This window comes from Miscanthus floridulus, chromosome 10, assembly GCF_019320115.1.
Source record: "Miscanthus floridulus cultivar M001 chromosome 10, ASM1932011v1, whole genome shotgun sequence".
In the NCBI taxonomy this organism is placed as follows: Eukaryota; Viridiplantae; Streptophyta; class Magnoliopsida; order Poales; family Poaceae; genus Miscanthus; species Miscanthus floridulus.
In genome coordinates this window covers 41215486-41230670 of record NC_089589.1, presented here as the reverse complement: position 1 = coordinate 41230670, position 15185 = coordinate 41215486, and the positions used below count along the sequence as shown (strand labels likewise).

Here is a 15185-nt window from a genome sequence, read left to right as displayed (position 1 = left end):
TGCTCATAACACGTTGGTGAAGTTACTGCATTAGGAGGTACTTGTTTTAGATTTGTTGTGAATTTAGAGGATAGGACATGCTCTTGCAGACAATGGCAAGTTTCTGGTATTCCATGTAAACATGCTATAACATTCATCACATCACTACGTAGTGCCTCTCTTGAGAATTATGTGGACTTGTATTACTCCATTGAGAAATTTAGAGTAGCTTATTGTGAACTAATCCCTGGCATGCCTGACAAGTCTCAGTGGCCTAAAGGGACCCATGATTTTTTTCCTACATCCGCCACTATTGAAACCTACATCTGGTAGGAGAAAGAACGTGAGGTTCAAAGGTTGTACCGAGAAAAAAATGAAAAAGGCCCTACACAAGTGCCTATTTGTAAGGATTACGGACATCACTGACATAATTGCAAAAATAGCAGCAAAGAGGACATGGAAGCTATGAGAGAATTGAGGTAACAAATTGTCTAATATGTTCACATTTTGTTGCATGATCATTATAAGAAGATGTAAAATGCTGACTTTAACTTTGCTCCTTATAGGGGACCACCCAAAAAGAGGAAAAGACGCACGAAAGCAGCTATAGAAGCTGGCCTTTTGGCTTTAGAGGATGACACACTAGCAGCCTGCATGTCTTTCCCACCATGGTTAGCATTTTTTATGCTTGTACATGCCTAAGCTTTTTTTTCTCAGTACCTTTCTTCATTGCCACAGTCAAATTTTGGAGCCTGCAACTAGTAAAAAGGAAGAACGTAGCAGCTCATGTTCCAGAGGCTCAACAAGGTAATTATATGCTCCTTCTTGTACTTTATAGTAGATGGTTTGATTCACCAAAATTTTACTTGTATACTTTTGAAAACAGTCCCGGTGTCGAACATACAACTAAGAAGAAGGGAAAACACAACACTTCATCTTCCGGAGCTTCAGCAAGGTATTTCTGTTGTCCTTGTAATTTTTTTAGTCAATGCATTCATTTCTTCACAGCTAAAGTTTTCCACTTTTGAAAACAGCCAAAGTGTTGAACCTACAACTACGAAGAAAGGAAAACGCAGTACCTCATCTTCTGCAGGCTCAACAAGGTAAACTCTGATTTGTATTCTGTTTTATGAGCATTTTAGTACAGACCACCTTGTACCAGAATTTTTTTTTGTCAAACTTAACTCATTAGAGAGGGTGACCACTTGTACATGCACAATTGTAGGTCAAAAAAAAAGGGTCCAATGAACCTGAGCCCATGAGCATAGAGGGTGACCACACTAACTCAGCTGCAGGACATGCATCCAAGACAACGTCAAGTCCAAACCAAAGGCAAAGGGAAAAATGAAGAATGACATACAAAAAATTCTCATGAAATCACTTGACAGCCCTGCAATGGGCACAAGAAGCAAAAGCAAAATTGTTGTCCCTCCTAGCCCGGCAATGAGCACTAGGAGCAAAAGAAGGCTCAGTCTTACCATGTAATATGTATAGTTTTCTGTGGTCTTCTTTATGTGAACTTGGATACTTGATATATATGCGACCTATGTGGTCTGTGTGGCTTAAGCAATCTATAGTTGCTAATGTATATAGAGATCTCATGTAAGCTGTTGCTGTTGCAATACATTGGTCAAAAAAAAATGTTGTTAAAAATTGTTTATTGTTGAAAACAAATAATCTGGCCAAAAAAGGGGCTGATGTTCACATTGCAAATGTCCTGCTTCTATACAGATGAAACATCCATTGCAAATGATCTGTACAGAGTGAAATACGGGTATAATGGACTTTTCCGCTGCCAATTAACGGTGTTAGTGGTCTGTACTGACGGTAGTGCTAGATAGGGGACCAAAAATAAACCCAGTGCTATATTGGGAAAAATTAATCTTTGGATGCTATACATGGAAGCATGTCATTCTGTGATGCTAAATAGGGAATTTTCTCTACTTAATATATGATGGACTGGAGCATTCAATTTTTTTGCTCGAATACATGGATTCTAGCTCATTCATTCAATAAACCCCCTGGTAGAAAGCGTGTGGGCACTACTGAGATGAGTCACGGTCACATGCCTCTTTGGCACTGTCATTAAGACCCTCTTTTGGTAGGGTTTTTAGTTTCTCTAAAAACGCCTTTGGTTCTAACTTTTTTTTAAATATAAAAGCAGTTTTTTCTGGTGAATCTAAAACTATTTTGAAAAAAGTTTGAAAAAACAATTCTTCTATTTTTTGAGGAATAGGTGGGAGACATCAAATGTGTAAAATGCTCTTTTATTCGACTTCTATACACAAGTTGTCAGTGGCATCTTCGGACTTGATGAATACTATTTCTAGGAGCATGGAAGCCACATATGAGGTAGGGGAAGTCATGTTTTTGTGGTCTCGGCTTCCCATGAGAAAAATAACCACGGTTTCAATAGTTTTTAGCTTTAGGAGGCGTTCCTCGTGTATGTTTGGTAGGGCTTTTAGGTAAGTCCATGGGAAGGTTCAACCAAAGCCACGTCAAAAAGCTTTTACTGTGTGTTTGATTTGGGGACCAAGTGGGTTGGGATGGGTCTAACCCAGTTTTCTAGGATGAGACCATCTCGTGTTTGGTTAAGAGGGTGGGTTGAACTCAAATTTTTGTTTGGTTGGAAGGGTGGAGAGGGATAGAATGGATGACATTTTGACACCCCCGTTAGTGGGGCCCAGCTGTCATCCTCTTTATTTTTTCCCTTCGTTATCTTCTTCCTCCTGCGCTGCGGCTCGCCATAGCTCTGCCCCAGCTCGACCACCCTGCCCTGCGTGGTTGCCGCCCGCCACCAGCTCGCCCTGGCCGGCACCAGCTCAGATCCAGCTCACCCTGCCATGGTCACCGCCTCCCTGGGCCCGAGCTCGCCCGCTATGGCCGCCACCTCCCTAGGCCCAAGCTCGCTCGCCATGGCCGCCACCTCCCCTATCCCGAGCTCGCCCACCCAGATCCGGAGAGCCGGGGCTGGGGACGAGGACAACGCCGCTGCAACCTCCGAGGAGGGGGAGGGAGAAGGAGATGAGTTCGCGACGAACGGGAGGGAGAAGGAGATGGAGCTCGCGACGCCATCCATCTGGGTTCAGCTCGTCCGCCCAAATAGAAAGGCTGTTTGGTAGTCCAACCTAGCAGGCTAGCACTGTTGCCTATCCGGTAAAAGCCCAAACTCGCTTTGTATAACTAATTTGTGTATGATTTTTGTATGACTCACTTTATTTTGTCTCCAGATACGTCAAAGGAGTAAAAGAGCAATCCTCGTTTGGAGCATTGTTAGAATTAGTATGGCTTCAAGTAAAAAAAGAAGGTGTTGATCAGGCCTCGTTTGGAGCATTGCCGCTGAGTGGTTCAAATAATCTTCAACATGCTACATATAACCAACACATGCCGGAAATCACATTTCTGGTATGCATTTTTTTTTCATATACTGTTAAATTTCTCATATTAGGTAGATGTGCTTTGCTAATCTACATGATGGGGACATGCAACCATTATAGGTTGATTAGATGTGCCAGTACAACTTTGTGTTAATGTAAGGTCCAATGTTTTGAGCGAAGGAAGACGTACTACATTAGGTTTTTCTTTTATTTCTTGTTCTGGTGATGGGTACAAGGCTTTCAGGATCCATTTCTAGCGGAACCTGAAGGTGGCATGCATGATTTGAAATGTGACCTTAGAAATCGGCAATGCTATCATTAAGACGTCTGGAAGGCTGGATGCCTCGCTCCACATGCGCCGCTCTCTAAAAAAACAAAATCAACTCCAGCAGCTTCGCTCCGCTCTGCTCCGCTCCCGCCCTTACCCCTTCCACGCTCCTCATCCCACACTAACTCCCCGCGTCCTCCCCTAACGGGAGCCCCCAATGCCCACAGATCCGGCGGCCTTCACCCCAACACGGCGAGATCCATGGAGCAGGAGCGAGATCCACTTGCCTCCAGCAAGATCCATGGAGGTGGTGCGGCGGTGTTGCAGGGGGAGTGGGCGGCTCTCTCCGCCCTGGCGCGGCGCCCTCCGCCACCCCGGCGGCACCCTCTCTCACCCCACCGACCGAGCTCCCCCACCCCGGCAGCCATGGCGCTCCTCGCCCCCCATCCCCCACTATCGCCATCGAGCCAAGCCCGGTACTGGTGGCGCAGGTGGCGGTGGTGCTCGTGCACCGCCACTCGCCGCCGGCTCCGACCCTGACGGCTGGAACTGACCAGCCTAGTCTTTCCCCTCCCCTGTGTTGCAAATGTATATTTTCTGGTGTTCTAGTCGTTTTAAAGATATGTTGCAGTTGTTTCTTATGGATATTGCAAAAGTAGATCGAGTGATGTTGCACATGTTGCATACATTGCACGTGTTTCAGAAGCTTGTTGCAAGCGTTTGTTCAAAATATTTCATTTGTTTCTAGACGTATGTTGCAATCATTTTTTATCTGGATGTTGTATATGTTTTCACACATATGTTGAACATTATGTTCAAAATGTTTCGGCTATTTCAGTCTTATGTTGCAGTAAGTGTTTTTTCATGTTGTAATTGTTTTATCTGGATGTTGCATATGTTTTACACACATGTTGCAAGCATATGTCCCAAATATTTTATCTGTTTCAAATGTATGTTGCATTGGAGTGTTTCATGTTACAAGTGCAGACCGCCGGCGTTGGTGTCCATGAAGGCGGGCAGGGCGAAGCCACGGCCACCGACACGTGGAGGAGGCGCAGGCTGCCGCCTACGGTGTGTGGAGGAGGCACAGGCCGCGCGGTGCTGTTGTGCAAGAGGCGAGGGCGAGTCTTCCGAGCGTCCTGAAAGAGACGGGCACCGCGCCAGTGCGGAAGAGGCAGGGGTGACTCATCCGAGTAGGCAGTTCGGATGCGAGCGCGGAAAACGTAGCTAGCGTGGGCGGCGCGTGAATCCAAGCGAACGGGGTGGAGCAGCCGCGGGCATTCGGACAGACACATGTGTTCGCGCTTGTTTCTATGCTAATTGTTATTGCTCCATTTTTTCTCATCGTAACACATGAGCATAAACCTATATGAGATTAAAAAACGAAAAGTTAACTAAATGTAAAAGTTTGGGCTGAATAGGCTGGAGAGCCCAATTAGGCTCGACTAAGTCCAAATTGGCCCCACTTTGCGTGTTATTATGAGGAATTTGAAGCCATAGTATATTCGTTTCTAAGTTGTGTTCCCTTGAGTTGTGGCAACGAGGTGATACTAAAGTTGCGCTTACAGTTCGCACACTGACTAACGCGACTTGAAACCATCCCGCACAGCGTCCTAGTTCTAATTGTTCATGCTCCGTGAAGAGTGATAGAATTGAGTACAAACGGAATGTTATGAACGTCACACTCTAAAATCATCTTCGGTAACAATACAACACACGTCCGAATTATCGTGGCATTATTTTATTCTTGTTGCAACGCACACGGGTATGATCCTTGTGAACTAAAAATATATAGATATGTGGCTGATTCTTCATTTCACATGTTATTTAAAAAAAAAGATGGAGGTGGAAAGTAAAGTCCACGTCGGTCGTCACCACGGCTAGCTTATCTTGCCACTCACCACATCCGATCCAGTGTGTGCACACACGTACACAACGATATGCATGATGTGTTAGAATTGATCTCATCCGTCTTGACCCAACGGTCGAGACGGACCCCTTGACCGCGTCCTGATCGGGGACGTCCAGCCATCTCATAGCTAGTGGCCCCCCGTCGCACAGTGCCTATAAAGAGGAGGTGGGGCAAACGGCACACGGTACGAGGTTCACCGCCGCCACAGCCCCACGGTCCTAACCCTAATCCGATCCAGAGGGTGGCACTGCCAGCGGCGGGAAGCGCCACTGCCTTAACCACCACCGCCGGTCTCCACCGCTACTTCATCGCCCGTCGCTGCCCTAGCGCAGATCATCACCGGCGAACTAGCCGAAGACAGGGAACTCCTCCAACCCCTCCAACGGTCAGACGTTCCCACACTTTTCCCTTTCTCTCTGTTTCCTACTCCCTCTGAATCTCTAAGTCACTAATTGTCCCAAATAGAAAAGAACTCACCCACTGGATTCACTACTAGATGATCCAAACATATAAACAATGGTATCGGAGCGGGTTTTAGTATGTGGATCTGGATCGGGGAAAGAAAAGCAAAACGAACCCTAACCCTAGATAGGGTACGGGAAAAGTGGGGATGAGATTGACACACGGTTTCAACAAAGAACAGACACTAACCCTAGCTGGGTGAAGACGGAAGGGGCTCGGCTTCAAGACCGCTTGATCCGAACCCTAAACCCGCAACAAGATCTCGGGGCAAAGAAAAGAAAGAAAAGAGAAAGAGAAAGATTGACCGATCCGGATCGGATCGGGAAAGAACAGACCGTAACCCTACCCCTAACTGTGATCTCGAATCCAGAGAGAAAGGAGGAGGGGTTTTTCTCCTACCTGGGGATCCCCTGCGCCGTCACCACCGCCTGCTGTCGCACTGGACGTCGCGCGGGGAAGTGGAACACCGCCGACCGTCGTGGTCACGCCGCCGCGTGGCCACGCCTCGGGCTCGGCGGTAAAGGGCACCACCACCAAACCGCTCGACGACGGCGCGTCCACCTTGCGGTGGGCGCGCGCACCGGCGAGGGGACTGGCGGCGGCGCCGCCACCGACTCCTCCTCCGATCGGCCATTGGGCCACTGCTGCTCCTCTGAGTGCGGCACGAGAGAGAAAGGAGGAGGGGAAGAAAATAGAGGGGGGGAGCCGCCGCTGGGACCACTCCAGGCGGCGTCTTCCTCACCGGCTAGGACGGCCGCCCCGACCGGCGCCGACGGCAACCGCGGCTGTCGCGTGAGGCGTGCGAGAGAGAAAGGGGAAAGAAATTGAACTAGGGTTTCAGGGGAACGGCGGCCGCTGGTGCCTTTTGATCCTCCGCTGAGCGCGGACGGCCGTCCGATCTCCATCGACGGCTGAGCTCGGTCAGGTCGAAAGCGGCCCAGGCGGGATGCCACTTTCCCGGCCCAGGCCCAGGTTGCGGCCTGGGCGCGGGTGCGCGCTGCGCGAGCGGCTGCTGGGCCGAACAAGTGTTCAGGCCTTCGGGCCAAGCAGGCCTTCGGGCCAAATGAACAAGGAGATGCTTTTATTTATTTGAATGAATTTTGATCAATTTGAAGGTTTAAATTTCTGGTAAAATTGCACCAACGTGTTAGATTTTCCAGAGAGTAGAAAAGTATAGTAAAATGCTTCTGAAAAGTATATAAAGAAATTTTGTCAAGTTTCCGCTGCAAAGTTAAAGATGTTGTCTTCTTATTAAATTCGAACCAACGGGAGAATTTAATTTGAAGAGCAGTTATAGTTATTCAGTTAATGATGAAAAGTTTATCCTCCAGTTAAAATTGGAACCAACTGGAATTTTTTTTTAATTGGAGGAATAGTCGGTTGATAGTTAAGATAAATTATAATATTGTCATTTTCTGACCAACGTTGATGATAACAATATTATAAGTTTATTTATGAGTTTAAGTTTAAAGTCAAATTATGGTATTGTTATTTTCTGACCAACGTTGATGATAACAATATTATAATTCTATGAGTTTTATGTTTAAAGTTTAAATCTCTGATGAATTTTGCATCAAAGTGACCAATTTTCAGAGAATAGATAAAGTTCAAGGAATGCTCTTAAACTAGATAAATGTATTTTTATGTTTCCGCTGCAATGAAGTTGATTGTCTTCTAATTAAATTCGAACCAACGGGAGAATTTAATTTTGAGGAGCAGTTCTATGTTTTATTCCATTTCTGCCCAACGGTGATGTGGAATTAATGTAGAAGAATGATGTTTTATTCTATTTCTGCCCAACGGTGATATAGAATAGAACATAAAGTTTTCAAAGTTTAATGAGCATTATTGTTGAATATTTTTCAGACAAAAGACCTACATGCTTTCATTCTTGAAGGCAGAAAGAGAAATGAGCTGGGTACTTGTGACTCAGATGATGAAATGCCTAAGGGAAAGTTATGTATGAAAGAATGTCATTGGTTAAGGGACTGTGTTCTCTTTAAAGAATGGCTTCAAAAGAAAAGAATTCTAAGATATTGATCCAAGAAAAGAGATAGATCAATGAGAGTCTTCATTGAGAAATGTCTTTTATGTACTCTCTGTGGAGAAGAATTTATTTTCAGTTTCACTTATGAGAGTTGTAAAAGTCATATACATGTTTAATTTGATTAACATTGGATTAAACATGTATGTTAAAAGAATATTCGGATTTATTTCTGGATTTGATGATTGAACACGAGCCAATCCTGTCAATTATGTTCGTTCAAAGGAATATCTCGCATGGCGGGAAAAGTTTGAGAAAATACCCGTATGGCGGGGTAAAGTTGGCATAGTACATATGTTAACCAAGAGATAAGAAAGATATGCAAGTGTGACTTGCAGAAGTATTGATAATAATAGACTATGTTGAGTTTTGAAGTGTAATGAGGAAAATGTACTCCCATACGAATTTTGTTTGCATGATGTAATCATGTGGATGAAGTAAGTAATCAAAGTTTCCTCATTCACAAGAGTTCTAAATGTTTCGAAATTGTGGTAGAAAAGTTCATACCACATTTCGAGGGGGAGAAATGTAAGATTAAGAAAGATACTTCCCCATACTTCAGATAATGCAATGCATACTATGCATTGAAGGTAAAAGTGATCTATAAAAGATGAATGTGATCGTTGAGGGAGTAAGACGGTCATAATAACGATACCCCTAAAGTAAAGAAATAGCTAAATTCCTGGACTTTTTATAGTTCCGATGGGAAGATAGCATAGTCGGCTAGTATTCATACTGGACGAGTTCAGAGTCATCAAGGCGGTGCTAAACGCGCCGTATGAGTTTTTTGACAGATTAAACCCAAAATAAGAAATTTGAAGATACACCATATTTACACAAGATGGAGTAATCTGGGGGAGCATGGTATGTAGATACCTAAAGCTTGAATAGAAGTGGGATTACGTATCCACTACAGTGTTTTAGAGCAACAAATTGCTTAATACATGTTGATGTTGTATGACATATACAACAACTGATGTTAGCTCTTAAAGAAGATGAATAACTAAACAAGGATCTTATGATACGGGAGGCTATAGAACAATTGCCTTTTGGCAATGAAGAGTAACAATAGCCCCATATGAAAGAAGTGCCACGAGACCCTAGAAGGTCTCAAAGAATAAGAAAATCAGATATTTCTGGTGACTAAGAAGTAAAAGTTAAGAAAGAAATTCAAATAGAGAGTGATTCCACCTCATTTGAAGAAGCCATGATAGGCGTTCACTCGTCTAAATGGCAAGAAGCAAAGGAACATGAAATGAAATCGATAAATACCAACGATGTTTGGGATTTAGAAGAAATTCCTAATGGAGCCAAAACAGTAGGCTATAATGGGTCTACAAGGCAAAGGTGACTCCAAAGGGAATATAGAAAGATATCCAAATGGAATATGGAAAGCGATAAAGCGCCACTTGTGGTGAAATGATTTTCATAAAGAGAAGGAATAGATTATAATGAGCATGCAAGGATTCTTTTAGAATCATAATGGTATTAATGGCACATTACGATTTACAGTTACATCAGAAGGATGTAAAGACACATTCCTCAACGGGGATTTGTATGGAAAAGTTTATATGGCATAACTCAAAAGGTTTTGTCGTGGAAGGAAAAGAACGTAAAGGGATGTTGCCTAAAGAAATCCATTTATGGATTAAAGTAAGCTTCAAGATAGTGATTCTTGAAGCTCGACAGGACAATAAGAAAGTTTGGGTTTTAAAGAGAATGTAGAGGACAATTGTATTTATGCAAAGTTTAAACATGGGAAATTTATTTTTTTAATCCTGCATGTGGGTAGCACCTTACTCGCTAGTAGTGGTGTTAATCTACTGTTGGAGAAGAAGCAGTTCTTGTCCTCAAGTTTCAATTAGAATGGTCTTGGTAAAACATCAATCGTTCCAGGAATTGGAACTTACCGAGATAAAAGGAAAAGGGGTATTAGAACTATCTCAAGTGTATACTTAGAGAAGATTCTAAAGAAATAAAGTATATATGTGAATAAACCTGTGCCTGTTCCTATAGTCAAGGGTAATAGTTTTCGGAACTTTCAATGTTCCAAGAATAAATGTGAGATCGATCAAATGGACGTCCTATATGCTTCAGCTATTGGAAGCTTACTGAATGCTTATAAGCAAGAACTTACCCTTACACAGTTTATGTATCCGGGATGTTTTTGGCAGAAGTCCAGTCCAGATATAGATCACTGGAATGGAGTTGAGAATGTTTTGCAATTGTGCAAAGATTTATAGACCTCATGGTGAGTGAGAAAGAATAAGTACTCTCAAATAGTTGTGGGTACAAATGTTAAATTTTGGCGAGATGTTTAGTGAAACCCACATAGTAGCTAACACTCGCAGTTGGAGTTTTATTGTGGAAAAGCTCCAAAGAAACAGTTGTGGTGTCTTCAAGGATGCATACCCACAGTATAGCTTGATATGAGGCTTAAAGGACAGGCGAAGTGGTTAAAAGAACTAACACCCGGAATTGATAATGGTATACAACAGCAATAACCATTTAAGTAGTTCGCTCCTATAACAACGGGTCAAGTGTGCTGCCAAACACATTGACGATAAAGTTGTACGTTGTGAAGGAGAAAGTCCGGAATCATACTAAAAATATTGAACATAAAAGCAACAAGCAAGTGTTGCGGATCCGCGTACAAAAGGCTTACCACCCAGTGTGTTTAGAGAACACACAGTCGACATGGGTTTATGGTATAGCCTATGATTTCCGGACAATAAAGGGCCCAAAGTTAAATAATCTGTTTCAGAAGAGAGATGTGTATTGTAGCTGTTAAGTCTATCGGCGATTGACCGTGACGATGAAGCATGCTCTATACACTAATCTGTGATGGAACAAATAAAAGCGAAAGGGATTAAAGTCAAAGTTTAAGGTCAAAGTATGAGTTGAGATCAAGGGGGAGAATGTTAGAATTGATCTCATCCGTCTTGACCCAACGGTCGAGACGGACCCCTTGACCGCGTCCTGATCGGGGACGTCCAGCCATCTCATAGCTAGTGGGCCCTCGTCGCACAGTGCCTATAAAGAGGAGGTGGGGCAAACGGCACACGGTACGAGGTTCACCGCCGCCACAGCCCCACGGTCCTAACCCTAATCCGATCCAGAGGGTGGCACTGCCAGCGGCGGGAAGCGCCACTGCCTTAACCACCACCGCCGGTCTCCACCGCTACTTCATCGCCCGTCGCTGCCCTAGCGCAGATCATCACTGGCGAACTAGCCGAAGACAGGGAACTCCTCCAACCCCTCCAACGGTCAGACGTTCCTACACTTTTCCCTTTCTCTCTCTGTTTCCTACTCCCTCTGAATCTCTAAGTCACTAATTGTCCCAAATAAAAAAGAACTCACCCACTGGATTCACTACTAGATGATCCAAACATATAAACATGATGTACGATTGATTGATTTAAACTGGAGTCGCCATAGCCTGCAGTGGTGTAGCCATCGACAGGTTGAGCCCAAGCCTCTCAGTCATGTCCAGCTCGTTCTTGTCATCATCAGCCGGAGGAAGAAGACTCCACTCAAAGCGATGCAGCAAGGACGCGAGCATGAGATGAACCATGCGAAGCGCCAGCGGCATCCCCGGGCACATCCTCCTCCCGGACCCAAACGGCAAGAGCTCGAAGTCTCGGCCGCGGAAGTCGACTGCTTTCTCGTCGTCCTCTGCTACCAAGAACCTCTCCGGCATGAACTTGTCCGGCTCGGGCCACACCTTGCCGTCGTGGCCGATCGCCCACACGTTCACCACGACGCGTGCGCCCTTGGGCACCGTGTAGCCGCCTCGGATCTGCGTCCTCGTCTCGGCCTGGTGCGGAAGCAGGAGCGGCGCCGGAGGATGGATGCGGAACGTCTCCTTCACGATGGCCTGGAGGTACTTGAGCTGCGCAATGTCGGACTCCTCGACCTCCGGTTTGGAGCCGATCACCTGCGCGAGCTCGGCACGAGCTTTCGCCATGGAGGATGGATTCAGTAGCAGCTCGGCCATCACCCATTCTACCGTTGCTGCGCTTGTGTCGGTGCCGGCACTGAATAGGTCCGACAGCAACGACAGGAGCGTCTGACGATCGAAGCCCCGGCCGTCCTCGGCACCGCGGTAGTCCAGCAGCACGTCCAGGAAGTCTTTCTCTTTCTTGGGACCGGCGGCGGCGGCGGGGGCGACGCGATCCTGCAGCCGGCGCTCGATCTGCTTGTCCATCATGGCGTGCAGCCGCTGGAACAGGCTCTCGATGCGCCTCCTCAGCCCCTGCGGGTCCAACCGCGCCACCTCGGGGAAGAAGTCCGACACGTTCGTCAACCCCGCGGTGGCGTTCAGCTCCGCGAGAACGCCTTTAAACGATGACGATGGCGACGAGCCGCTGTCGTCGTCGATGATGTCGATGTCAGCGAGGTCGGTGGAGAAGATGGTGGAGGAGAGCAGGTTGAGCGCGGTGACGAAGGCGAGGCGGGCGACGGCGACTGGCGCGCCATCACGCGCCAGCAGCGCGACGTGGGAAACGAGCTGCCGCACCTTGTCCCGGCGGAGGGACTGATGCGTGTCGAGGCGGTGCGGCGCGAAGAGCTCCCCGGAGCACACCTTGCGGAGCGCACGCCAGCGCGGGCTGCTGGTGGGGAGCCACACCATGGAGTGCGTGTAGTGCGCGAGCGCGTGGGTACTGTCCGGGAGCGAGCGCCCCGAGAAGGCGGCGTCGTGGCGCTGGAGGACGTCGCGGGCGGCGTCCGCGGACGAGGCCACGATGGTGGTGACCGTGCCAAGGCGGAGGGCCATCACTGGGCCGTGGCACTCCGCGAGGCGCGCCATGGAGCGGTGCGGGAGGGCGCCGAGGGAAAAGAGACTGCCGACGAGAGGCAGCGGCCGGGGACCAGGAGGAAGGTTACGGCGGCTGTCGGCATAGAGGCCGAGGAGGTACAGGGAGGAGAGGACGAGGACCAGGCAGCATGGGGCGTACAAGAGGAGGAGCTCCATGTCCATGGTGGCCGGGTAACAACTAACTTGGTGATCGAGCTTGTGACGAGAGCTGTCCGGAGCAATGCAATGTACATACTTTTATATTATATATATAGAGCTAGGGCCTAGGGCGCAACCAGTGCCGGTCCTAGAATTTTAAGGGCCCTCTGGCGATCTCGTCGCAACAGCTCCGCTTGATCATGTATAAAATCTTATAATATATAGACGTTAATTTTACTTGCAAAATAAAAATAAATTCAATAATATATTTTTAATTTAACATGTCTGATAATTATTGAGGAACAATATAGATTAAGCAATATATTTGTAGTTGTATAATAATTAGCGAGGAACAATGTAGATTAAAAAAAGCAATATATTCGTTTTCTTTTCTCACCCATGACAAATGTTTCTTAGGTAACATTCTAAAATTCTAATACCTAAATTAGAAAAAAATATGACTATATAGGTACAAAGTACTAGAAATCTGAAATACTATATAAATAATTAATTTGGATTAAAAATAAAAAGGAAAAAATACATTGGGTCTAAATAATAGATCGGTGATCGCAATTCATAAGAAGCCAAGAATCAAGATGTCGTCGTCGTGGAGCCCTGCCTGGTCGCCGTCCTCGTGCGCTGTGTCCGTGTCTCCAGTAGTCTAGCTCTTCGCGGTGACGTGTGTAAGGCGCACGTCGCGAACTCACGATCAGAGTGTGCTGTGTGCAGCGTGACTCCTCGCCTCCTCTCTACCCGAGGGCCGTGGAGAAAGGAAACTAGCAAAGAAATGTCGATATTGTCTTTTTGGGTCGTTTGACCAGTTCTATGTCTCTCTTCTTATTAGTTTGCTAATGCCTAAAGAATTATAGGACCTGGGGGTATGTATACCTGGGCTTGGGCCCCTCCTCCACTTGGGCCCTCGGCCGTCGCACCTCGTGCCCTACCCCTAGGGCCGGCACTGGGCGCAACACAACTGTTGATTGGTGGATCACAGCGCCGCAGGGGATCGGCATCACATCTAGATTACTATACAAAAGGATTCTTATGATCATCTCTTCACCGAAAGGGAAAAAAACGTGTAATTCTAGAACCTCTAGAGCATCTCAAGCAACACTCACGGGTAGAGAAATGACCTTTCATCTGCTTCGATTTTGGGCTTTAGTCTTGGTATTTTTTAGGTCCGGGAGTAAAGAAAGAATTAGTTCCGGTTGAAGCTACCAACAGGGACTAAAGACCCCTGTCCCAGCACGCTTTCGCAGCAGGCCACCTTTAGTCCCGGTTGGTGTTACCAACCGGGACTAAAGGTCGACCTTTAGTCCGGGTTGGTAATACCAACCGGGACTAAAAGTCGACCTTTTAGTCCCGGTTGGTGTCGCCAACCGGGATTAAAGGTCTCTCACCCGGGACTAAAGGTACCCCACAGGTCAATTCAAAAGGAGAGTGTCCAGGACCCTGTCATATGTGGTGTACAACTGAATTGGTAAGGAGTTTATGCACGAGGAAAGAGGTCCTGGGTTCGAATCTCACACATCGCAAGAGAGGTCTCCCTACAATTTCGTTTATTTTTCTCCTGTGGATGAACCTTTAGTCCCGGTTATGTGACCCGGGACTAACCTTTAGTCCCAGATTTGTAGTCCCGGTTGGGAAACCGGGACTAAAGCCAGTTCCCAACCAGGACTACAACCCATTTCTCTACTAGTGACTACTCAATGGACCCATATCCTCAATTTGTGCAGTGGAGACTAAAAGCTCAACTCCAGCAGCCTCCTACTAGGCCTTCCAAATTTATTGGCCTTCTATTTTCTACTCCCACCACCTATTCCTGTTGCCCCCTACCTATCCGACAACCCAAAATTTTCCTTTCTATTTCTTCTTCGTGTGAGCTCGCGATGTCTTCCCCTCACCTTGCCGACATATCCTTGCCCAGCGCGGGAGGCGGCACGGCCATCCTCGGTGCGGCTGCGGCTCTTCCCAGCGCGGGCACACCTCCTTGGGCTGCCTGCGGCCTGTGACCCTTTCTCGTTGGTCGTCGATGCGTGCCTTCCCTACCCACATAGGTGGCCGGTGCCTACGGCCCTTCCCCGCTGGTGGCAGGTGCAGTCCTTCCCTGTCTCCTGACTATGGCCAAGTTCTTCAATGGCGACAAGGAAACAAAGAGCATGACATATGGGTTTCACATGTCATTC

At 46.7% G+C, this 15185-nt stretch overlaps 1 protein-coding gene and 2 long non-coding RNA genes across 3 annotated transcripts; 2 read left to right on the top strand and 1 right to left on the bottom strand.

Annotated features, from left to right (window-relative positions):
• Positions 1–656: 656 nt before the first annotated feature.
• Positions 657–1406, top strand: LOC136486957 (uncharacterized). Its single transcript, XR_010767087.1, has 3 exons — positions 657–786; positions 866–934; positions 1014–1406. It is a non-coding gene; the product is annotated as an uncharacterized lncRNA (long non-coding RNA).
• Positions 1407–2670: 1264 nt separating this feature from the next.
• Positions 2671–5102, top strand: LOC136490082 (uncharacterized). Its single transcript, XR_010767507.1, has 3 exons — positions 2671–3135; positions 3210–3384; positions 4612–5102. It is a non-coding gene; the product is annotated as an uncharacterized lncRNA (long non-coding RNA).
• A 5670-nt stretch (positions 5103–10772) lies between these two features.
• Positions 10773–13216, bottom strand: LOC136490080 (geraniol 8-hydroxylase-like). Its single transcript, XM_066486571.1, has one exon. The coding sequence runs from the start codon at positions 13021–13023 to the stop codon at positions 11461–11463; it is 1563 nt and encodes a 520-aa protein (XP_066342668.1). The 5' UTR covers positions 13024–13216; the 3' UTR covers positions 10773–11460.
• Positions 13217–15185: the final 1969 nt, after the last annotated feature.

Excerpts from the sequence above, each read along its gene's own strand:
- LOC136490080 (XM_066486571.1), bottom strand. The coding sequence starts at position 13,023 with ATGGACATGGAGCTCCTCCTCTTGTACGCCCCATGCTGCCTGGTCCTC.